The sequence below is a fragment of the Carassius auratus genome, chromosome 49 (assembly GCF_003368295.1).
Source record: "Carassius auratus strain Wakin chromosome 49, ASM336829v1, whole genome shotgun sequence".
Classification (NCBI taxonomy): Eukaryota; Metazoa; Chordata; class Actinopteri; order Cypriniformes; family Cyprinidae; genus Carassius; species Carassius auratus.
The window spans coordinates 9,907,567-9,933,940 of NC_039291.1; the positions used below are offsets into that span (position 1 = coordinate 9,907,567).

The following is a 26,374-nucleotide window of genomic DNA, read 5'->3' on the forward strand; positions in this document are numbered from 1 at the left end:
TAAAAGCACACACTACTCTGAACAAAGCAATACTTTTAATGATTTAGAAAAGACATCCTCTTATCTATTGTTGATGGCACAAAGAAAAACTTTTCTTGAGGACTCAGCTGGAATGAACCTGAAAATAGAGCCGAGGTTGGCGAACGTTATCAGACAGCAGACTGCAGTCCGCTAATCTGATGGTTAGATGCACAATGGGTTTATAATAGAGATGATGACAGCTCTGTGTTTTTGTAAAGATGGGAATAAAGAAATGAATGGGGCATTAAGGTCTATTCTGATTCCATTCTCTGAGCTTCTGACACATTTGCATTACAAAAAGCTCAATCACGGTCTAATTTTTTGCCGTCTGAGGTGGTAATGATAGAGCGCCCCTCTGAAAGCTGTGTTATGTGACAGATGCTTTTCATATTACACCACAAAACTCTTTGTCTTTCTCGCCGGTGCTCCATCAGGCAGCATAAACACTCTTCAGCCTCTTTAATGCATCTCTGCTCAGCTCCATCAGCGCTGTGATTAGTCTGTGCATACGAGGAGGGGGCTGGATTGACAGCTGCTTCAGTAATGCAGTGCTGAAGGGTCACTGACCTCTCCTATCCCCATCCCCGACACCATCAGGCTGATCTGTGACCTGTGAAATTACTCCGGCTATCATATCTAACCCAATCAGCGGCAGGCAAGGACACGTTCGCAATCCGACACACGTGTGTTATATTACTTGCCAGAAAGAGCAATATTGAAGATACATAGTCTGTGTTTCAGTGAGCTTCACTCGCTAAAGTTTGATTACATATGTGCACAGAAAAGGTTCTCATTCACCTTTCCAAATGCACATTCACACATCTTGTTTGTATTCTTATTCGCTTGTTTACGAATCAGGATTCTTCTAAATTAGGGAGTATGTGCAATACAGTTAGGGTTAACAGGTAAACAAATGCTTTTGTTTTTTAATTCCTATGTCCATGTAAAATATTCATCTTGCCATAAAATGTATTAACGAGAGACGTTATGAGGGCTAAAGGAATTCTGTGTGCCTTTGGAAAATCCATGCCTACAATAATGAATGCCTTTCACTGACATATTTGTCATAACCTCACAATTATGTAGCAACAGCACAGAATTAAAACAATTAGAAAATCACTGTACTTTTAATTAATAAGAGAGGAAAAGCTGTACTGCCAACATTAATAATAACTATTTGAACTGAATCAAACTAAAGGCCACCATTAGCATTTTCCATGAGTACGAGGAACTGGGAGGAAATGTCGAGAGGATTAATGTTAATAATTCTGACACTGAATATTCATGATCCCTCCAAAAACTCACATCCAATTACATGTTTGTATAATCGATATTCGTGCAGCTGGCATGAATATGGATGATCCTTTTGTTATAGAGCCTGTCAGTCTAATCCACGGAGGCTTGAAGGAGGGAAAAAATCATAAGTGAGATCAGCAGAGGAAATTAACACTCAATAGTGACCAAAACACCTGTTGCAAGATCCTGCTTTTTTTAAACACAAAGACAATAGTAGCCTTGAAATGAACACAATGGTAACATCATTCTCAATAAGCTGGCAAATTCAGGTAAGGTTCAGTAACGCTATTCTAATCACAGCCAATATCAGCATCCTCATTATCAACGAGCAGTGCACATCAATTTCAGATTCTCAGGAGTGGTGATACAAGCAATCAGATAGAGCTAATACAGACCAAATATGCCTTTATAAAATCCACAGTCTAACAAATCAGTTATTTTTCTCTTTACTTCAAACTATTTAAGCCAACTCTCGCCATGATAAGTTATCTGTGACCTTTCCGAAGACATTATCTTAACAGCTAGAATGATAATTCAAAGCGATAAAAGCGAATTCAAAGGCATACAGTCATAGCACATTTGTATCTAAGTAGGGCAGAAAATCACTGACATAAATATTGTCATACATTAGTAAACCAATTAATATTCATGAAACGTGCTATTTTGTTTTTGTTGAAGATAAGATTGTAAAGTCCATTATCTCTTTGTGGAAAACACAGGCGGTACAAACTATTCCCAGCAATGGAAGTTAGATGTTCAAATGTGTTCTGGATGTAAATGCTTACATCTTGTGACGACTCCCTCCAGTCGAATGATGTTGGGATGGTCGAATTGGCCCATGATGCTAGCCTCACTCAGAAAGTCACGTCTCTGTTGCTCTGAGTATCCGGCTTTCAGACTCTTGATGGCCACCTGGATCTCCCTCTTACTGGGCAGCCTCAGACGCCCACTGCAGACCTCTCCAAACTCACCTGGGAGTCAAGCAAGGGCCTGTCAACTAATTGAATTTACACTCAATCCCTAATTTCATTTCATTACAATACCTGGAGAGCTGTCCAGGTGGTTTACACAAGTAGGGCATGTACTTGAGTGATTCATTTTGACTTACCGGCCCCAATAACTCTTTCAATCCTTATGTTGGAAACTTCGATCTCTTTGGCGAAGTCTCGCACCGCCTGATTGGGGTCCTCGTACGTATGCGGGTGAATGTATGTGCGGGTTTCGGGAAGTTTGACTGCAATGCAAGAACACGGACGGAGTGTGGATAACAGTCGGATTGTTTCCAGTCACTTTAGTTACCTAGACTAACCCATCCATTTTCCTAAAAAAAGGGCAGTGCCGCATTTTTAACCTCATTAAACATTGTCTTTGGCAGGCAGGAAAAGTGTCATTAGACAAAACACACATTAAGCGACTAATGCGATCAGAGACATCAACAGATCCATCAAAAGCATCTGTTCACTAACCAACAATTTGCTAGAAAAACATGCAATTTCTTTATTCAACCATCCAGCCACCATGTTCACCATCTGACTTGCCAGAAAAAATACTACACTGATTTGATGACATTTCTCAAACTATGTTCTTTGATTGCACTACATTAGACATCTTAAAAAGTTGTGCCCAATATTTTGCTGATTACTCTTAAAAGATTTTAGCTCTTTTCCAAGACCAAAAAAAAAAACCTGTGTGCATTACCTCGTCCATGCTGAAACTGCATTTTCTCTTCCTCTGGGTCTTGCTTTGCTTTAATATATCCACAGCGCCTGGAACAACAGGATGAGCATAATTAAAACAGACCGACACAATGAAATAAAATGCTTTCTCTCACACTAAATCAACCAAACAACCAATCCCCCAAGACTAAGAAAATGTTGATGACTGTATAATCAAATATACAACGGCTTGGTCTGGTCACATATATCATCTTTTTATAGTGTAGTTTAACCATAATGTATCTTCAGAGGCCGGTTTTCCCACCTAGTAAATGATTTCACTGCTCTAATCCGCTCTTTAGCATCGGGAAAATTCAATCCTTTCACCTCTGACTTTATCATTAACTACATCATTCCTCTCACAGTGGGATCATGAATAAGGAAATGCCACAGATAATGAATATTCCCATACACTGGGGAGGAAAGGTGGTCAGCGTAGGACTTATAATTATGTTCATTATTCATTTAATCCTGATAATTGACATACGCTCACACATTCCCTTTTCCTGTCATGTCTTTAACAATAACGTATTGCCAAAAATGTAATGGCCCAGGCTGACTAGCCATAGTAATTATACAGCATGTTGAAATGTGGAAAATGGCTGCAAAATGTCTACAGACTGGCACATTTGATGGGGACCAGGTGGGGAAAAGTCATCCTAAATGGGTTTCTAGAGGACATTTGCTTAATAATATGGGTGAATATCCATTTAGGAATAGAAATGAGAGCTGGAGTCTCTATCGTGCTATAACAGATTACAAAATAAGGTATTTCCTGTAACTGTGGGTAAAGACAGCAAAAAGGTCATCTATGGAGAGGCAGTGCTATGAGTCAAAAGCCTTTGGGGGAATACACACAGAACTTGTTCTTGCATCCAAAACCATGCTAGATTGCAAGGGAATGGAACATATTGCAGGGACCATGAGTTTTTTTTTTTTTTTTTTAAGTTATCAGTTTAAATGTTTTTTAACTGACATACCACTTTTTTTTAATGCAACAAGCAGACATATACCACACAGTTGTCAAAAAGTCTTGTTGGATGAATGTGTTGACAGATGACCTCAATGAAAAGTGTAAATGCCCCTTTAGAAAACCTATAATTGAGTGCTAATTGGGTTGAGTGCAATTCAGAATTAAATACTGCCTTAATTCCAGTTCAAATACTGAACTTAATATGAGAGATGCGGAACTGCAATTAAAATTTTGGTGTAGATAGAATGGCAGATTTAGAAAAGCGGATATCTAGAAAAATATCTAGAATGATAGGACGATAGTATATTACTAAAGAATGATAGATAGAATGACATGGAGAGAACAACAGAATGGTGGAATTACATATTAAATGATAAATCGACAGAACGATTGATAGAATGAAAGAAAGACAATACAATGACAAATAGAACAATGGATAAAACAACAAACGGATATGCAGAGTGACATACAGAAGGACACAGCGGCCGATATGGCAGAATGCCATAATGATATAGATCGAAAGAACAATATCTAGTGCTAACGACAGACAGAATGTTAGAACAACAAAACAACAGAACGACAAACAGAAGGACAGAGTGACAGACAGAACAACAGAATGATATCTACACCGATTTAACTAAATCTAGACTGATAGATGACTTATAGAATTATAGAATGATAGACAAGACAACAGATACAATAATAGATAGAATGACAGAAGGATAGAGTGACAGAACAATATAATATCTAAAATGAGAGAATGATATCTAGATTGGCAGAACAATATCTAGAACGATCAAGTGATAGAACGACAGATGGATAAATGGATAGATGGACAGTATTAAATTCAAACTCATGAACTCTGAATTCTGTGCGGCAATCAGACCATAATGTCGGTGAGAAATCACCAAAACCCTGCAATCAAACCGCATAGCCAGTAATACTCCTGGAGCAGCTGTGGAAATGATTATGCATCAGTGTTACCAGTATTTTGGTTCTGGTATTGATTTTATACATACTTAACAAAGCTAATCAATACAGGATACAGGGTCCCTCTCATTCAAGAGCCAGAGCGTGCTCAGTTGCCACAAAACGGTCAAAGCATCGGGCCTGAGGCCGGGGGTTGGGGGGAAAGAGCAGACATGGGGGTCTATTACATAATAGGAAGACCGCTGGGTTCATTCATGCCCCCTCTAATCCGGTCTGTTGCATCTCCCTGTGGAGCTGCGGGGGGTACAGCTCTCCCTTTCAGCTGTTGTACAGGCCTGTCTGGTGGGAGGTTCAGACGTACATGCGTTTCATTTCCTCTCTGCAGCTTTTAATGAGACCGGGGGTCTCAAGAGAGACCCCACCTGTTCATCAGCCACACATACACATGCACCCCCCTAAATAAATGCCTGGGGCCTAGAGTGCATCTGTGTGCAGGTACAACCCCCCAACCCCTCCGATCTTTAACCGTCCCATGTGTGAAACACAGTCTATTAAGTGCAACACACGTGCACAGGAGGCACAGAGCTGGAGGGGTTCGCAGAGGTGGGCCGCCTGACTGAAGCATGTGGTAATCAGGGAGAGTAAATCGACTCTGAAAACAACCCCGCTTGCTCTCTAACCTACCCTGCCATCCCTTGAGGTCCTGCAGATGGATCCCTCCCCCATGCACCTGCTGCAGCGCTGCTCAACACGCTGATGAAACACTTCCCCTGCCGCAGCGGGAGATCCAGGAGCTTCTAAAGTGAAGCGTGATCCCACCCTTCAACCTTCCTGTCACTCATTTGAATGCAATATGCACACTGCGCCACTATTTGCATATTCTGTTATAACAGCAGATAAAATGGGGGACAAAAATGTGTCAGACTAGTGTCTAGGACTCTGCAATTAACACATTTTTCAACTACGAAGCATTCCTCAAATGATCCCTTTTGTGTGGTGATAAAGACGTTTCGCAGCCCTACACAATTGAAGCCCTTTGTCTACGACCCATTTTCTTTTTCCTTTCTTCTTCTTCCTCTCTTTTGTCTTTCTCTCGTTCTCACAGTCTGAAGCTTGTATCTGCAGGTGACAGTGCAGCGGTGCAGCTTTGTATCTGCTGACAGGGTTCACATCTTTCTCTGTGCCTTTGAGAAAGGGATGCTGAGTGTCATGGTGCAAAAGCAGAGAGACTCTTAAACTATCTAGCCAACTTGACAGAACTATGAGTTCTATGAGTCTACCATAAGCATTAAGAGAAAGATTTAATGGGGAAATGTAATGGAGAAATTAAGGTGAAAGATATTTAGTGCAGACTATTAAGTGGTGTGCTAGTACTTTTCAAAGTGATCAAATTTAAAATTTCAGCTAGGTGGATAATGTGTGTATGTATATATATAAACTACAAAAAAATACAGAAATACTAAATACCTGTAGCAACACCTTAGAAACCACGAAAAAATAAATAATAATAAATAATAATAATAATAATAATAATAAAATACCCTAGAAACAGCATGTTTTTAGCAACAATAACATACTACATGTTACTACTCTAAAATACTGCTATGCACCTTTTAAAGTCTAGATGTTCTGACTGTATCATTTGCAAGCCTTTTCTTTTGCCGTAATTGTTTTTTGAGCCTATATGCACATAAATAATGTGGCTATATAAACTAGATCCCATCAGACAAAGAACAAAGTGGTTTCCTTGAACAACCAGCATGAGATGGTGTACTATGAGCATTAAACACTGTCATTTTAATGTGGCAACTTTGTCCTCTGACCCTCAAACTAGTTCATTACATAATGATACTCCAGCTCATTGATATAATGAGGGAAAGCAGCTTCCAGCTGGGTTTCGAGATCTGTTCAGCATGTAGCAGACGGCAGACCAGCTCTGGCTTTCACCTGCTACAAGGACATGCCAAGCCACTGGCATGGTCAGCACATCCCAGTAGGGTGCCATGAACAACAAACAAAATTCAACTGATGTCTTTGCATGTTACCATGTGCCTGTTCTCCTAAAGGACAGTCCTAATTTGGAACAGTTCACTGAAGCATGCATTTGATTTGAAAAAAAAGAAAAAATCTGTAAAGAAAGAGTCGATGCATCTGTGAGCCATAACGTTTGCTGGTCAATATCATGCATCATTAATGACTTCTCTCCGTAAGTTTGTAATTTTGTACGCCTTTTCAGAGAAGCACATGGACATATTGACACATCTGAAGAAGACTGTAACGATAAAAACTCCATATTCATCGGGAAGAAGGAGGCGGGAACCGGCGCACAATCAAAAACTCATTTTAATAATCAAAAGTAAATACAAAACAGCGTGTCAGCCCCTCACGGCGACTGACGCGCACAAATAAAAGCCAAAACATAAAGTAATGTCCCAGGCCTGGTCCTCTCTCGTCCTTCACGGTCGTCGCTCCAGTTTTATATCCTTCCATCTCCTACGTGGGACTCGATACTAGCGGTGGGGCTCAGGTGTAGCTCATCTACAATCACTACACCTGGCCCCACTCCTCGTTCCCACGCCTCTCGGCCCCGCCCCACTCGCCACAAAGACAAACAGACAGACCAAAATAAATCTAATATTTACCAAAACAAAAAGTTATTATATTCTGCATAAGCATATCTGACAGGTCCTAGTATAGTCTTATGATTTAACATACAAATAAATAGAGATTGTTAAAGAATACAGAACTAATAACAATATAATGACAAAACATGTGGATATACTGCCTTTGTATATATACTGTAAAAAATAACTTTTGATTCAAAGCGTTTTAGAAAATATAGAAAGTAGTTCCAAATTATTCGTTTGTTTATTACTTTCTCTTTTTTCGAGGAATACTGGCAAATAATAGTACATCTAGAACTAGAAAATTGACAGTGTAGTCCCTAGAGAAATCTCTATAAACCTTTCCTCCTACCTGAGAATAAAAAATAGATTTACAATCTGGCTAATTGCAAAAACAGGAAATGATAGTGTGTTTGGAGGAAATGGACACTCATAAATTCTAAGCTCCTCTGACAGGTGTTTTAAAAACACTGACGCTATCATTTAAGAAGGGTTCATTACGCTAATTGAAATCCAGAAGAAAATCGAGCTGATTGATGGCACATCCTATTCTCATCTCCAGCCAATGCACATGCACCCAACATATCATCCACCTCTATATTCCGGAATGTTCTGCTGACTCGTTCGGACACATCTATAGCTGGCCTGCCATCAAACGAATGGAAATGAAATTCTAAGTGAAGTTGCATGCTGAGAGTGAGTGAGTCAAGATGTGCTCAGGGGCTACACGGCCAGCAATTTCTGCTTGGAAAGGCACTGGAATAGCCAGATGGAATTGTTCGGAAAAACAACCCTGTTTAACAGCCGAACACGCTCATGCAACCATTTCGGAATGGCATAGTAATTCCATTTTGTGTGTGTACTTGCATGTGTTGCTATATTTCTCTGTTAAACACATACAAATGGACTGACTAAACAGTCACGGTACAGTATCAAACCCAAAGGCAAGATACAGGTAATGTCTGCACTAAATCAACCAAACAAGACCCATTAAGCCGTCAGCTGTGCCTCCAAAGTATGATCTACACTGCTCAAACAAAGAACTGAATAACAAAACACATTTACAAGCTACATTCACTCAGGTTGGTAGATTGTGAATGAAAACTAATTGCCCCAAATGGCATCATTTACACAACACTTTGGGTTTTCACTAGAAATGTGGCACTGAAATCTCTTGGTTTATGTTTATGATTGTATATATCTGTTTTCAGCTGCTATATCACAATAGATTTCATCCACCAAACAGTTTTTTTTTTTTTTGACCATTGATAGTTTATGAGATGCTCTCTAAACTAGTTAAAAAACAGCATAGAGAAACAGCAGCCTGCTTGCCATTTTCTGTTCTAATGATGTATGTAGTCTGAATTGGATAATTTTGTGGTGGTACAATTTGATAAAATTGAATCATTTACTCATTTTTGAAGAGTCTCATAGAATATTCAACCATCAGAGAGCAACTGTTATATGGTGTGCACTTGTATTATTACACAATATATCATATTTTCCCCCTTCTTGCATGATTTAGCACACTACAAATCTGCCAAATCTTGATGTGATTAAGTAAGACAGGCAGGGGAAAAAAAGCCAAAAAGGTTCCTCTGATAAAACAAACATAACCAGTAATCATAAATGCAATAACCCCAATAATGGAAATATTAACCAACAATTCATTCCTACAGGAAACAGCCATGTGGCTTCTAGATTTCATCATTAAACTGAAATAATTTCATCCAACATGAGCTTTAGTGAATTGTTTGGAGGCCGTCCAACCGGAGGTAAAGCTTGAAGTCTTCAACTAGTTTTAACGGCTGCCAGACAATGCTCTTCAGACTTGCAAATGTGTGGGTTTTTGGTTAGTAGGCACCTGCTAGACATACTGCAGCATCTGTCATTGTACTGAAATGTTCCACAGGCAAAATCACACAGATCTTTAAAGTCTTTAAAGTGTGTGCTCCATTTTTAATTGCTTTGCTGGATAGAAGCAGAAAATAGGGGGGAAAAGAAAGACAAATGAAGACCATCTGCCAGCCTCATCACCAGCCAATCAGAGATGTTTTTTCCAGAATGTTTGCCAACTTCAAATCAGTGGGAGCCCAAATCAGTTCAAAAACAAAGTTGAACACACTAAACATGCCTAAACTCTTCATATTTCTCTGACCAACCTCAACTTCGGTGTGGAAACAGAAGACAAACACACAAGCCAGAGTTCCCATCGCTCTTGACCAGTGAACGATTTGACCATGATTTGTTCTTGACTATGATTTGTTCCATTTCTTCATGATTACTAGTCACAGAAATAGATGCACAAAGAAAACCTCTAGAGAATTCCAGAGGGAAAGAAAAAAAAACAGAAATGTTCTCTATTTTAACTTTTTAACAAATTCATACCGGACAAATCACAGATTTAAAATTCTTTGACATTTCCAGGTTTGCCCTGATTGGTCATGAATAATGCTGCATAAATTCTGTCAAAAAAAACTCTTTAGATCTTCCATGACCTCACTCAATTTAAGCATTTGAGACCCTTAAATCTTGCTTACTATTCCCACTAGAGTTAAACCTAGAAAAAAACTGTTTATGTATGCTTTCAATTCAGCAAGAGAATCAAAAATCAATGACCTCAAACTGTCAATAATGGAAAGGTCTTACTCTCTTAAAGCTCAGCTGAGTTTCTGAAAGCAGTAAAAGAACTGTGGGCACAGTGAACTGAATACCTTGTTAAGTCCAGTATATATAGTACAGTATAATCCAATGCCAATGGACTGAATGCAATTACAGAGTTTAGCTTCACTCACCATTACGATTCATTGGCCTCCACACCACACTAGAAACACGTCATTCGAAATCAGCATCAAAACTGTTTTTATTGCTTCCATGAGGGTCTTCCCACAAGCAGTTGGGTTGGGGGTGGTGTCAACCATGAATAAGACGTGGCAGCATCAAGGTTTTGGCTTGCAGGCATAAACTTGGCCGACATAACACATCCTACGGGACCTTTCTGTCATAGAGCATTATGGGTCACAAACTGCAAAGCAGACGGAAATCTCATTCTGTGTTACAAAATACTGGATCACATAGCATCCAACAGTCGAAAAATCCCTAGTAAATCAGCCTTTGAAAAAGGAATGCGAGTGCCGGTCAATACTAAAAGCTGTAACGATGCCAGTCGTTCTGCAGTATTGCTAAAATAAATTTTATTTATATATATATATATATATATATATATATATATATATATATATATATATATATATATAAATAATAGAAAAGCTACAATTACAGTTTACTGAATCCCAATTTTGGATATAATAATCTAGTAAGACCGAAAGGGCACAAAGATCAGCTCATGTCTCATTCTGACCATTTCATGTCATTGAGAACAGTTTATTTTCTGCTTTCCATCCCTCGTCTCCTCTGATCCACTCTTTCCTTTCATTTCCATTACATTAGCTCCCTCATTCTCAGCCGTGCAGCGCATCTTGCTTTTCTCCCTTATGTCTGTCTCTTCCGTTGCTCTCTCAAGTGTTTGCTTTCATCTCTACAGTTAACGCTATGCAATCAGAGGGCTAAACAATTTTGTGTCCTTTTGATTTTGTGTAAATGCACACATGCACTCATACAAAGGCATACACACACTGACAGATGCACAACAACATCTCATTTGCTCGATTCTGTCTTTGTATATTTATGGTTCCTTACTGATTAAATGAAACATGGTTTCTTTATCCTTCGTATGGATTTGTTGCCGGTTAAACAACCCAGATTAGCACTGATTCATCCAAGTCTGTCTGTGTAGAAGTTGCCAATTAACTGCTTTCTCACATACAGAAGGCTGCATACTGTGGCGTCTGGAGATTTTTAAAGAATAAGGCATGTTTTGAATGTAAAAAAAGAATAGTAAATTACTCTTACCATCCACTCACAACAAAACAGGCCACCAGCAACACCAGAAGCACCGCTCCGCCTGCCACAGAGATGGCCAGTATGGTTTGCTGGTTGGGATCTCCAACAGCCAGCATATCTGATAGAAAGTGAAAGTAATCAACATTCAAGCAGAGATTATTTTCAGTGGTTTTTGCAATGATGAAAATTTACCAAAGTCCTGCCATGATGATCGTATAACTGCATTATTTATTTAGTTAGACCATAGTAAACATATGGCTCTACACAGTAGTTCAATCAGTGGTTTATGCATAAAAGTTCTAATTATAATGCTAATTTTAGGTTAAAATTTATTTACATGTATATGGGAGAGTGCATATTTTATGTGCATGTCGCCATTAATTTTTATAACTATTAACTATTATACAATATTTTTTTTTACTATTTTTTAATGCTTACTTTTTTTTAATTAATCATCTTCTTTACTTTTTTTTTTTAAAGTACAAATATGCCATGCAATCTTAAAATTAATACATTTATATCTACCACTCTACATCCTTAACCAAATAACAATGCTATTTAAAATATAGTAGCACACTGTAAACACAATTAGAAACTGTTAAAGTCACTTTATGAAAACCAAGGTAACTATTCATGAGTGTTATCACAAACAAAAATAATCATGACTAATATCTTAGTCGAGAAACAGGGAATGGAAGATTTAAGAAAGCATCACTCTTATTATGTGCACAGAATGGTGGAGTGTACCATATGGTACACAAACTATGAGACAAACACAGCGGGGCATCTGCCTACTCTCGGCTGAAGCTGCTCACACTTCAGAGGAACACTGACAGAAAATCTACATGATCAGACTTCAAACACCGCAGCAAGAGAGCAAACTGCAGCGCGTGAGGAGCCTCGTCTACCTCAGGGGACTAACTGAACGTGTATTTCACAGTCTTTTCAATGCACACAGTGGATCGAAAATTAAATCAGTGGCGTGTGATGGAGAAATACATACTTGTGACACAGGTTACAGTTTGGCTGAAACACATGTCCTTAAAAATTTGAAGATATTGTGCTGTGAGTGAGAAATTAAGGGTTTTGTGGGACATACACAGTCAGAAATTACAGAGGGATCTACATAATCAAGGACACTGTAAATGGGTTTCTACAACACAAAGCAATGTGCTTAAAACCCCCTTAATTACGGTACAATCACAGGCTTCCTTACAATTTAATAGTCATTTTATGAGCTTATTAAATTCTTAATAATTTCAGATGTGCAGTGACAGGATGAACAAGTGTTTTGTGTACAGAAATTATATTGTGGACTTTGGCATGGTTGATATTGAAAAATCAGCATCCAGGAACAGTTCTGTCCATTTTCTCTGAGACTGGAAAAAACATTTTGGCTAATCATCAGAAGTTCAGAAGGGCTTCACTTCACTGTTGAAAGCAAGAGATCTTAAACAGGTACAACATTTCTGGTTGATTTATAAAGGTGTATGAAGGATGGTTTTCCACTCACCTTCATGGCTTGTCTCCAACTCAATCTCTCCCCTGTAGTTCCCATAGCCTCCATCCGTCCGGGCTCGAATCCTGAAGATGTATGTGGTCCCTGGCTTGAGTCCATCCACAGTCATACTGTTGGATTTGGTCTTCAGCACAGTGTAGTTCTGATCCTGCTGGTTCTATAGTAAGAAAGAATAGAATAATAAGTGAACAAGGCTCCTTTCAATGAAGACAGATGCCTTGAACACTTACAATAATCCATGAATCCCTTCCTGTCCTGCAAACCCCAGTAGGCTGCATGAACTTTGTTGAATCATCCATAATATATCAGCTCACATTCACAGAAATAAACAAAGAACAAGAACAATACATGCAGCCTGGATTCAAATACATTAACTGCCAATAATGATTAGCTCAGATGGAATTTAGTGCTCATTCAAGCACCTCCTGCTAATGGCTATCACAATGCTTTTCACATAGACGGATTGAACTGAAAAGAAACTGCAGATTTCGGCATTGTTTTTTAAGGGCCTAACAGCTTTTCAGCTTCCAGTAACTGGTATTTATCCAGATAAATGACATCAATCCAGTCGACTAGGAGCTGTCGCCTCATTGTCCAATTCTCACTGTCCAGTACTAAGGAGAATTCCATATAGTGTGTTCATGTTAATATTTCACAGCTTATCGATATCCATTCATCTTCCTTCATGTAAGCCCTTCGCAAAAAAGGCACATGGCAGCTCGTTTAAGGACATCTAACGTTCCAGACAGGAACGGCACGCCCTGCAAGAGAGGGATAGTCATATTTCCTGTGGTGCTATTAAATCCAAGATGGGCCAAACAGGCGGCATCAAACGGATCGTGGACACAGTGGCAGCCAAGCCTGTCCATCTGTGCGCTCCATCGAAAAGCCACATAGCCCATAATCACCTGAATAAATCATAATAATTACCCATCACCCTGTCTTTATGCCATACTGCCAAGTACAGTGGTATGGGAGGGATCGCAACAAATATCTGCTCGAAATCACTTACCTTGTGTATAGAAATGTCACTGTAGATAGTAGTTCACACTAGATATGCACGATACATCAGTACAATATCAGATCAGTGATATTGGAGATATTTTTAATTGTGCACGCTCATTTCTGCTATTTTTAAATTTTTATTATTACGGATTTAAAATTGTATTTTTATTATTTTTAAAATTATTAAATTATAATTTTTATCAACACAATAGTATATTATATGAAGATAATAGAACTGTAATATACTTTTAATATTATATTGGAATGCTAATACATATTTATATGTTATAGGCCATAATGGTGACAAAAACTTAGAATCTGACATTTTAGAATCTGGACGTAAAACGTATTTTATATATATATATATATATTGTCACGGGAGGAGCACAAGACAGACACAGTGGGCGTGGCGTCAGGCCTCGGAGAGGCTTTTATTAACAGAAATCATAAAACAAAGGGAATAAAAGTGGCCAAAAGAGGGAAAGTGTCCAAAATAACAGGGAATCTGGTGTCCTCGTTGTGCTGCGGGATTTGTGTAGGTCGGGCAGTGTTCATCAAGGAAGGGTCCAGGCAAGGGGCGGAGTCCGGCGGCCGCACGCGCTCCCCTCCTTGGTCCGGGGCGCGAGGGGCGGCGGCTTCTCCTAGCGGCCGCGTCTCTCTCGTTGGCCGCGGCGCTGGTAGGGGATGGACGGCCCGGCATCCTGGCCCGTCGGCCGTGTATACGGGTGCGGTTCCCATCCGGATCGCGGGTCCGGCAGCTCACGTCTTGGTGGCGCGGGAGTCCCTCAACGCACCCTTCCTGGACCCACGAGGACACCAGTGTGCATGCACAGGGAAGAGACCGGTCTCCTGAGGAGAGGCGCGTTGGGCTTTTAAACAGCGGCGGTAATGAGGCTCCACTTCCTTCAGGTGTGCCCCATCACACGCCGCCAGCCCTGACTCGTCCAGCGCCCCTCCTCTCACACACCCACTCCAGTCGGGAGCCTGGTGAAGGGCGGCGATTTAGGACGGGGTGCCGGTGATAATCAGGGAGGAGGCAGTTGACTCGTCACATTCCCCCTCCCAAGCGACATCCCCGTCATCAGGGCGCCGCCCACACGGGAGTGCTACCATCCTCAACCAGGCTCCAAACGGTCGGAGTGGGCGGGGCTTCCTCTCCGGGCGGTCCTCCCTCTCGCAGCGCACCAGAACCGGGACAGAGAAACCGGGTTTTAGTGACAGCCTCAACCAACCACAGGGTAAAATGACAATGGAAAAGTCACTTACCCCTTGTGTGGCTGGGAGGCTGTCCCCAGTTTTCCTCCGTCCCAGTCTGGGTTCTCACGAACGTTTGCAAGCGAGAGGGAGTGACGTCACCAGACGTTTCCCAACTGCGCTGTCTAGGCTCCGCCTTGCCCGCATTCTCCACCAGTGTCACGGGAGGAGCACAAGACAGACACAGTGGGCGTGGCGTCAGGCCTCGGAGAGGCTTTTATTAACAGAAATCATAAAACAAAGGGAATAAAAGTGGCCAAAGGGGGAAAGTGTCCAAAATAACAGGGAATCTGGTGTCCTCGTCGTGCTGCGGGATTTGTGTAGGTCGGGCAGTGTTCATCAAAGAAGGGTCCAGGCAAGGGGCGGAGTCCGGCGGCCGCACGCGCTCCCCTCCTTGGTCCGGGGCGCGAGGGGCGGCGGCTTCTCCTAGCGGCCGCGTCTCTCTCGTTGGCCGCGGCGCTGGTAGGGGATGGACGGCCCGGCATCCTGGCCCGTCGGCCGTGTATACGGGTGCGGTTCCCATCCGGCAGCTCACGTCTTGGTGGCGCGGGAGTCCCTCAACGCACCCTTCCTGGACCCACGAGGACACCAGTGTGCATGCACGGGGAAGAGACCGGTCCCCTGAGGAGAGGCGCGTTGGGCTTTTAAACAGCGGCGGTAATGAGGCTCCACTTCCTTCAGGTGTGCCCCATCACACGCCGCCAGCCCTGACTCGTCCAGCGCCCCTCCTCTCACACACCCACTCCAGTCGGGAGCCTGGTGAAGGGCGGCGATTTAGGACGGGGTGCCGGTGATAATCAGGGAGGAGGCAGTTGACTCGTCACAATATATATATATATATATATATATATATATATATATATATATATATATATATATATATATATATATATATATATATATATATATATATATATTGTTATATAAATGAATATCTGCCGGTTAGGGCAGAAAAATTTAGAATAACAAATTTTCCAAGTATTTTAAGTACCATTTCAATATATATTTCATATATTTAATATAACAATATAAATTGTATATATATTTATCAGTTACATGCCATAAAGTAAGTAGATGACATGCTACTGCAGAAAAAGAAAAAAACTGTCTTATTATGTAGTACAACACATTTAGTATTCAGACCCAATTCCCAACAATATTGCACTCTTTATATGACATTTCATACTTGACGTGTCTCAAATGAAGACATCAGAAAAACTACTTGAACTCAGATTTGATCATATGGAATGAGAATCTTATTTTAATCAGATTTCAAACCACATATGGACAAGGTTTTAATGGGATTTCAAACATAATCACATGTGGATGTGCAAATATATCAGATTTCATGTATTTTTGGGGGTTGTTTAGCCTATAAAAACTAAATCGGTTTGAGCTGGATGAAGTAAAAATTTTATTTTTGCTTCCTGTCTGAACAAATCCTCTGTAATTTTGCTCAGGAGAATAATGTCATCAAGTCTAAAATTTGACAACCTCAAAGGTTTTTGGCAGACAGGAGATCCATGGATATTAACTGGGACCGAATGAAGCATGTTTGTGTTAACATTACAGCCTCTCCCCAGGGTGTGATAAAAGTGAGCTGCCATATGCCCAATCAGTTCAAGAAGGACTACTGGACATAGGGCCAAAAGGTCAGGATGATCAGTGTACACTGAAGAAAAGACCAAAGTGTTTAACCTTTTCATAATAGGTGACTTCATATTCCACCATGGTCCCATCGGCAGGTTCTGGACCCTGCCATGCCAGCGTTACACTGTCGGTGCCCTTCCTTTCCTTTAAGATGACGCTCACTGAAAAAAAGAGAGAGAGATGAATTGAGATTGATTTCCATGTAAAAAAGGAGGATTAATTACACTTCTAATTAAAGAGTATGAGACGGCTGACAGAGCGCGTCGTGTCTTTTTTGGGAGTGATAAATTATTCTGCGAGTCATTTTCACCCCATACTACATACTGCACCTCAGCCCTTTCATTCGTGCAATAGCAGTTCACGAGCCGCCCTGAGCAGAAAGAGGGAGAGAGAGAGAGAGACAGAGGTGCTAATGATGGTGTCAGATTGAGAGTACAAACGAGGGCCTCCCGGTTTGGGCCCCGGCAGCTAGTGATGAATGAAGGAGCTATGGTTTCGATCTTTAATGAGCTGTGTGAGTCTTAACTCTGCGTGCTCTGATCTGACACAGTGACACCGTTAACTGCAGTACACACACAAACACTCTTAAAGTGATAAACAAACAGCTACACTGATATCTCAGCATGTGTTTGGTTCGCAGATAAAGAACAGACATGCTTCAGTTCAGAGTTATGAAAAGGAAAGTGTCTCAAAACACAGGAAATGATGTAGAAGGGGAGTTAAACCATTAGGAACAGGAACATTATGCATTTATATACAGACTATATGATCTGACCATTATAGCCCCTTTCACACTGCCATTCCGGCAAATACAGGGGTAAAGTGTTCCTGGAATTGTTCCCTGGTCGCTAGATTTGGCACTTTCACACTGCCAGTGATGACCCGGTATATGTGCGTGCTTTCACACACAACCCTTGAAGATCCCGTAACGACACGTGACATCAGCGTGTGACGTGTAATGTACGAGTCGACAACGCTTGGCACGTTATACTTTAACTGAAGCAAGCAAACGATCTCTGCGTCAGCGCGGAAAGTGAGGAACTAACTGATCTCTGCTTCATTACAGTTTGCACATATGTTTTCGTCGCGAATGTTGATCTTCCTTCAAAACAGCCGGTAAAAAAGTCGCGCGATAACGTGCGTCATCACTTCGATACGGAATTAGATCTGGCTTTTGTTCACACAGCGCTCGTTCCGGATCGATTACCGCAATGTTACTATGTCCCCGACCCGGGTTCGATTCGGTAATCAATTCCGGGACGTGGTTGCTTTCACACAGAAGGCGACCAGGCAATGTTACGGGAATATTGCGGGTCCGACGTGCAGTGTGAAAGGGGCTTATGTGAACAACTCAATCTAAATATAAATATGGTCAGTAATAATAATAATAATAATAATAATAATGATAATAAACTGATCGAACCTGATCCTTTTTTGCACAAAAATTTGGGGTCAGTAAAATTTTTCATGTTTTTGAAAGTAGTTTCTTATGTTCACCAAGGCTGCATTTATTTTATCAACAAAGCAATATTGCGAAATATTACTACAATTAAAATTACGCTTTTCTATTTTAATATATTTTAAAATGTTATTTATTCCTGTGATGACAAAGCTGAAATTTCTGCATCATTACTCCAATCTTCCATGTTGGGCTGTGTGATATATATAAAAAAAAAGTGATAGATAACTTACAATATCGCCATACGATATTGCTTAAAGTGTGAAAAAGCAATTTCAATTATATTTTAAAATATTTAAAATGAAAATTATGTATCCAATTTGTTTCACATTCTTTCTCGTAAAAGAAAGAATCCCTACACTTTCTGAAAGTGACCAGAGGTGTTTTAACAGTACATAATTTTTTTTTAAATTTTAACATCAATTTGAATATACAAAAACAAAAATTTATGACACTAATTTTATAACATTGTCACTTCGCTTTCCATACATTGACTATTTTTTCATAAACCAAAGCAAAAACTATAGTCTGAGAAAGTTCAAACATGATTAAAGGCAAGTGAACAGTCAAAAGAAAGGGGGGGGGGGCAATACACAATTTACAAGCATAGATTAAATAAACAGTAGTATTAAGGTACACAAAATTAATAAGTGTAAGTGTAAAATAACACTGCATTGTGTTCACTGAATTGAATTTAATGAATTAGATTTAAATTAATCTTTGTTATAGCCTTTTTGTTGTTTGATTAACATTAGTGACAAATTCAGCAGCACATATTTAGGGGCTACTGTCCCTTTAAATCCAACTGCACAGATCCAGTAAAATGATACACATACAATTTCTTTCTCAGCTGTTTGAGAGTGGTTTTCTGCAACTTATTTAACTTAATTCTTTTCAACGTCAATCAATTTTCTGCTATATGCGCTGTCGAACTAAAATTTTGACCTTTTGCAATGTTTTGATTTAAGTAGCCTATTATTAAAACGATTCGGATATCGCACACCATTGCAATATGAATATTGTGATATTTACATGTGCAATATTTCGATAATTTCGATATATCATGCAGCCCTACATCCATGTCACATGATCCTTCAGAAATCATTGATTAGATTTTTGATTTCATATGCTTCGATGCTCAAGAAACATTTCTTAATATCATCAATGCGAAAAACTGTTGTACTGCTTAATATTTTTTTTGGAAACTGATGCTGGATAATTCAATCGAGAATTTAGTTGCATTATATATTCATATATGTAGCATTATAACACTGTAACACAGTTCGTAGTCACGGAAGGAGGAGGCGAGAACCGGCGAACATTCTAAATAAAACTTTAATAACAAAACAGCGCAACAGCCCCTCAGGGACGACTGTTGTGCACAAACAGAACCAGGCCTGATCCTCTCTCATCTTGCTCTGCCATCACTCCTCCTTTTATCATTCTGGGGCTCCACTGTGGGACTCGAGACCAGTGAGTGGCGCAGGTGTCGCTCATCATCACTTTCACTCCACCGGCTCACTCATCACAAACACTCTGCATTCAGTTCCTATGAAGTCGTGAATCTGTCAGCTTTAATTGATGTATTCATCACTTTATATCCCCCAAACAATTTGCATTTCTAAATAATCTGTTAAATATTCGGGCTATCTTTTACACACCTGTCGATGATGAAAGATGTGCGCTGAAACATCAGTCAATATCCGCAAAACATGCAAAACAAGCATTATATCATCCCAGAAGTCTCCTCTCCACACACGGTGGATTGTATCTTGAATATTTCAAGCAGTGGGGACCAGAGGCCAAGCGCTCAAAATACAGGCCAATCAGAGTTACGTATACCTCAATCAGTCCCCGCCCATTAGTGGCGTCTCCACGGTTACAGGCATGTCAGCTCTCATAAGGGCGAAGGGCTGTTGATTTGGGCATCCTGGGTAACTCTCCTCTCAGGCTTCTCATTACGCTGCCTCTCGCTTCTGCCTGTCTAGCTCATTCTCTTGTTCTCCGAGGGGCTGAATCATTAACCACAGGATCAGGAGAGCTCGTCCCTCCTCTCGACCAATGACAGGCTTCGAGGCGCTCAGAGTGCAGGTTTAAAGGTCAGACGGGGTAGAAGAGGAGCCCACTGAAGCGCAATGATGTTAAATTCAAAAGCAGGAAACAGGAGACTAAATTTGTGACTATAGCTTCAGCGAATTTAAGAGCACAAGCAGAAAAATCTGTACTTGAGTACATTTAAAGCTATTGAAAGACACTGAATACAGCATAACCCTGACCCTTCTGACAGTGTTACAAAATATACCTACGTCATGTATCATGCCATTTATTTTGTATGAATCAAATGAAAAGGCCCAAAAAAGGAAATAAATATTGTATGTCCTTGTAAAATGTTCATAACATTTAGAACAAATGTTTTCAGGCTTTTGATGCCAAGGTCCTTCATGCATAACCACCACTACCCCTTCATTCATAATTATATTTATGATTACATTTGCAATTATTTATATATTAAAATACTACTTTATATTTAAATTACTACATTAATATTCTGTATTATATATTATATTGTTGATATTATATACCAATAATATACCAATATATATATATATATATATATATATATATATATATATATATATATTTATGTATGTATGTATGTATATATATATATATATATATATATATATATATATATATATATATATATATAAAATTAGCTTTCAAATACAAGCTTCGAAAATCAGAGGCTACTAATGAACAGAAAAATCGTTTAATGAGGAAACACAGAATGTAGACGTGTGACATCTCACCTGTCTGGCTGGTTGTGACGTTGACGGACACTAGTTGACGTGGACTGGGGCTGAGGTCTGACACTCCGTTAAGGGCTTCGATGCTGAAGGTGTAATTGTTGTGAGGCTGCAGTTCTGTGACAAGAACTCTGGGGTGCATCAAGCCAAACTGCCTGGGGTTGAAATGTGGACCGCTGCCACAGGGTACACACCTGTCACGGTCTCCCCCAGCCCCTGCTTCTCCAGAGCACTTCCTGCAGTGGACACTGTAGGTGACATCTCCACGTCCACCACTTTCACGAGGAGGACTCCATTCTAGAGTGACTGCAGTCTCGTTCACCATGGAAATAGGATTGCCAGGTGCCGAAGGTGGTCCTGATGGACGTACACACAAGTAAAGCACATCAATTGTGCACTTATCCAAATAATATCTTGACAATAAAATAAACACAATAATGAACTGGATGCCACAAAGACCCTGCTTACTCGTGCATGCCATGGAGCGAGGGTCTGCTTTGGCCCTGTAGAAGCCTCTCTCACACACACACTCTGAGGCCTTGTCCTGGTGAGAGTAGCTGTGTGGGGGGCACTTCACGCAGTACGCATCCATAGCGGAGGCCTTGTAGAAACCTGAACGACATGCTATCAATAAGAAAAAAAATACAGTTATTTCATTTATTTATATTCAGAAATATTTGCATTATAATAAATGACCCAATTTATAAATCACATAAAAAAGTACAGATTATACGTAAATTTAAAATCGTAAATTTTATGAAATTATTCAATTAAATCTTAAATTGTATATATATATATATATATATATATATATATATATATATATATATATATATATGCATATATTTTTATATAAAATATATCTTAATTCAGAAATATAATTACAATGGAATTATTTCTTGAGGGAAAATGTTATACCAACTATAATAAAATTACACAAATGCATAGATATTTTTGTATATAATAATATCTATCTATCTATCTATCTAGAAAAGACTCTTCTGAAAAGGGAAATAAAAACACACACACACGGTTTATTAATAAAAACAAAAAGGTAATTTGCAAATAGAAATTCTTAAAGCTACAGTAGCAAACGCAAAATGTTGTGTGCTACGGCTAAAAGAGAGTGAAAAAAGGTTAAAGTAAAACTACATAACGACTGATCAGAAGCAAGAATCCTTACACTTGACTTCCATTAGTCAGTAAGTGATTATAAATTATTTTCTATTTATTTTAATTTATAAATTAAAAAATAAAATAAAGCAGCAATGTGAAAAGAGCAGTTTTGTGATGTTATCTGAGGGAGATTTCCTCTCAGCTCTTGTCAACTTCTCCATCGACTCATAACTAACATCCCGCTGCAGCATTAGCCTGACTGGAGGCACGTGGCAGCTGTGTTTTCTGTATGTGTGAGGCCAGGGTTAAGTTGGAGCTGAGCGACTCTGATTGGTGTGTGTGTGTGTGTGTGTGTGTGTGTGTATTTTGTGTACTTCCCCTCAGGGACACCGTGTGCCAGGCTCCCATGTTGCCCCTGAACTAAAAGTAAACCCAATATTTCTGCAAACACATCCGAAACATGTCAGTTCTTATCAGCCACAGCACAATGCCTCCAACATATTTCCCTTTTCAGGAGAGGCTTTTCAAAGCGACTAATACTGAACTTTGGACCATGCTAATGGAGTGTAGAGTGACTGCAGCTTTGAGAAGCAGTTAAAGGTGGATGCAGTTTTGAGAGGTGTTGCATGTAAATTTAACAATGTTAAGTGACTCAACCTATGATGTATGTAATGTAATTAATCTGCACATGAAAACCCTTCTAAATAAACCATGCAAAATAGATTTACATCACATCAGAGTTGTGGCCTGTTGGCAAACGTGGAGGGAGTTCATGTCTGGCTTGCAACATCTCCTGCTTCCATTTCCTGTATTTTTTCATTATAAGAATGTGCAATCCACGAGCCAGACGAATACCAAATAGCAGTAAAATATGAATTACATTGGATGCTTTATAATTTACACTCACATCCTCAACCTCAATCCATTAATTGACGCTCACCATTGCCATTGACATTACCATTACTCAATGGCCGGAAATGTTTCATAATCAATAAGACAGCTGTCCCTCCTAATTAATTCATCAACATCTTTCAGTTCCCCACCAACCATTCAACAGCAGTTTATTGCTGGTATGAAGCGTGAAAAGGTCAAATGGGTCAAAACATGAGCAGATTTCATTTAATGGGACATAACAAAAAAAATAATGTAAAACATTATTTTCTTTCTGACCAGTCCAGTTTAGTTTTGCCTTTTAATATTTTACATTTTTGGTCTAAAATGAAATTTCAGTAAACACAGAAGCTTAAAAACTATGTACCACAGATAGGCTTTCTTCAACACAAATGATTACATTTCTCCATCGATCTCAATTTAGAGACCCAACTGACAAAACCACACACACACACACACACATACAGCTACATACACACATATAAAGTGAGAAAACATGAAACCGATAATGCTTTAGTAAGGATAAGACCCTCTCAGCAGGAGATCTTTCTGAGAGATTAAAGGAACAAGAATTTGCTCTAAATGCTTTTACTTCAAGCCGCCGAGAGGCAATCGGGACGGAAAAACTCATTCCTTTCTCAGAGTCACATTGACAGTATTTTGTTATCTAGGCATGCTATCCTGTTATTTAAGGAAATGATGTAATCCGCATGACCACGTACACAAAAAGCTATTTATTTGTTTTTTAAATGCCAGAGCTCAATGTTCTACATAGTAACTGTTTTTCTGTTGTACACCAGTACGAAAGGAGTACAGTATTGTTCAAAATAATAGCAGTACAATGTGACTAACCAGAATAATCAAGGTTTTTAGTATATTTTTTATTGCTACGTGGCAAACTAGTTACCAGTAGGTTCAGTAGATTGTCAGAAAACAAACAAGACCCAGCATTCATGATATGCACGCTCTTAAGGCTGTGCAATTGGGCAATTAGTTGAAAGGGGTGTGTTCAAAAAAATAGCAGTGTCTACCTTTGACTGTACAAACTCAAAACTATTTTGTACAAACATCTTTTTTTTCCTGTGATTTAGCAATCCTGTGAATCACTAAACTAATATTCAGTTGTATGACCACAGTTTTTTAAAACTGCTTGACATCTGTGTGGCATGGAGTCAACCAACTTGTGGCAACTCTCAGCTGTTATTCCACTCCATGATTCTTTAACAACATTCCACAATTCATTCACATTTCTTGGTTTTGCTTCAGAAACAGCATTTTTGATATCACCCCACAAGTTCTCAATTGGATTAAGGTCTGGAGATTGGGCTGGCCACTCCATAACATTAATTTTGTTGGTTTGGAACCAAGACTTTGCCCGTTTACTAGTGTGTTTTGGGTCATTGTCTTGTTGAAACAACCATTTCAAGGGCATGTCCTCTTCAGCATAGGGCAACATGACCTCTTCAAGTATTTTAACATATGCAAACTGATCCATGATCCCTGGTATGCGATAAATAGGCCCAACACCATAGTAGGAGAAACATGCCCATATCATGATGCTTGCACCTCCATGCTTCACTGTCTTCACTGTGTACTGTGGCTTGAATTCAGAGTTTGGGGGTCGTCTCACAAACTGCCTGTGGCCCTTGGACCCAAAAAGAACAATTTTACTCTCATCAGTCCACAAAATGTTCCTCCATTTCTCTTTAGGCCAGTTGATGTGTTCTTTGGCAAATTGTAACCTCTTCTGCACATGCCTTTTTTTTAACAGAGGGACTTTGCGGGGGATTCTTGAAAATAGATTAGCTTCACACAGACGTCTTCTAACTGTCACAGTACTTACAGGTAACTCCAGACTGTCTTTGATCATCCTGGAGGTGATCATTGGCTGAGCCTTTGCCATTCTGGTTATTCTTCTATCCATTTTGATGGTTGTCTTCCGTTTTCTTCCACGTCTCTCTGGTTTTGCTCTCCATTTTAAGGCATTGGAGATCATTTTAGCTGAACAGCCTATCATTTTTTGCACCTCTTTATAGGTTTTCCCCTCTCTAATCAACTTTTTAATCAAAGTACGCTGTTCTTCTGAACAATGTCTTGAACGACCCATTTTCCTCAGCTTTCAAATGTATGTTCAACAAGTGTTGGCTTCATCCTTAAATAGGGGCCACCTGATTCACACCTGTTTCTTCACAAAATTGATGACCTCAGTGATTGAATGCCACACTGCTATTTTTTTGAACACACCCCTTTCAACTAATTCAACTAATTGCCCAATTGCACAGCCTTAAGAGCGTGCATATCATGAATGCTGGGTCTCATTTGTTTTCTGAGAATCTACTGAACCTACTGGTAACTTGTTTGCCACGTAGCAATAAAAAAATATACGAAAAACCTTGATTATTCTGGTTAGTCACATTGTACTGCTATTATTTTGAACAATACTGTATATACACAGATGTGGAAATTCAATGGAAAGCCATTTTCCCAAATGTCTACACTGCTGTACTCACTTAAGCTTTATGTTAACAGGCTCACTGAATTCTGGCAGAAATCCAGGAGTATTCACTGACCTAAATAATTCTGAGCTAAAACATAGTTTTCAGGGTTATGAGGTGAAGTTCTGCTGCATGGGGCGTAGAAACACTAATTACAGTATACTAAGCTGAGACCTGAATAACAGGTGATTGTTTTCTCCATCACCTCTGGTGGTCAGTGTGAGTTAAGAGGTGTAAAGTCCCTGTGGTGGTTTGAAACGAGGCCTGAAATGAAACAGCATGTGTGTATTATGGTTTTGTGCCCTCTCTGTGTTCGATGCCAAACCAGAAAGCCTTTGGAAAGCCCAGCCTTTTGTGGAAACCAAATGGTCAAGTGTGTCAAAGCCAGCGCAATAGCAACAAGGCAGATTTCGACTATGCCTGCTTACTGCAAATGTAAGTATGTTAGAGGATATGGAAATGCTGCGAAGGACAGATCCAGGAGAAGCAATCTGCCCCAAAGCAGAGAGCTGAAAAGCTCCAGATTAATTGGTTTATCTGAGATCATCAGAGACTGAAAAAATCCTCTAGCAAGGTAAGTCTATCATAATGAAATCTTACTTTAGTCAAAAAAAAAAGTGAACATGATGGATTATGGCGGTTTGGTATTCATGCTATTAATCAATGACACTCATTTTCAATTAATTTATATAAAAACAAAATGCAATTCATGACCT

At 39.6% G+C, this 26,374-nt stretch overlaps 1 protein-coding gene across 1 annotated transcript in view; it reads right to left on the minus strand.

Moving 5' to 3' along the window:
* LOC113066147 (ephrin type-A receptor 3-like) overlaps window positions 1-26,374 on the minus strand; it is a 64,608-nt gene that overhangs the window by 13,335 nt on the left and 24,899 nt on the right. Inside the window, exons 4-11 of the mRNA XM_026237838.1 lie at window positions 21,625-21,780; window positions 21,160-21,513; window positions 16,939-17,051; window positions 12,976-13,138; window positions 11,472-11,580; window positions 3,016-3,083; window positions 2,426-2,551; window positions 2,103-2,288 (exon numbers count right to left, since the gene is read on the minus strand). Of these exons, the coding sequence (XP_026093623.1) occupies window positions 2,103-2,288; window positions 2,426-2,551; window positions 3,016-3,083; window positions 11,472-11,580; window positions 12,976-13,138; window positions 16,939-17,051; window positions 21,160-21,513; window positions 21,625-21,780 (1,275 nt within the window). The remainder of the gene's footprint in view (window positions 1-2,102; window positions 2,289-2,425; window positions 2,552-3,015; window positions 3,084-11,471; window positions 11,581-12,975; window positions 13,139-16,938; window positions 17,052-21,159; window positions 21,514-21,624; window positions 21,781-26,374) is intronic.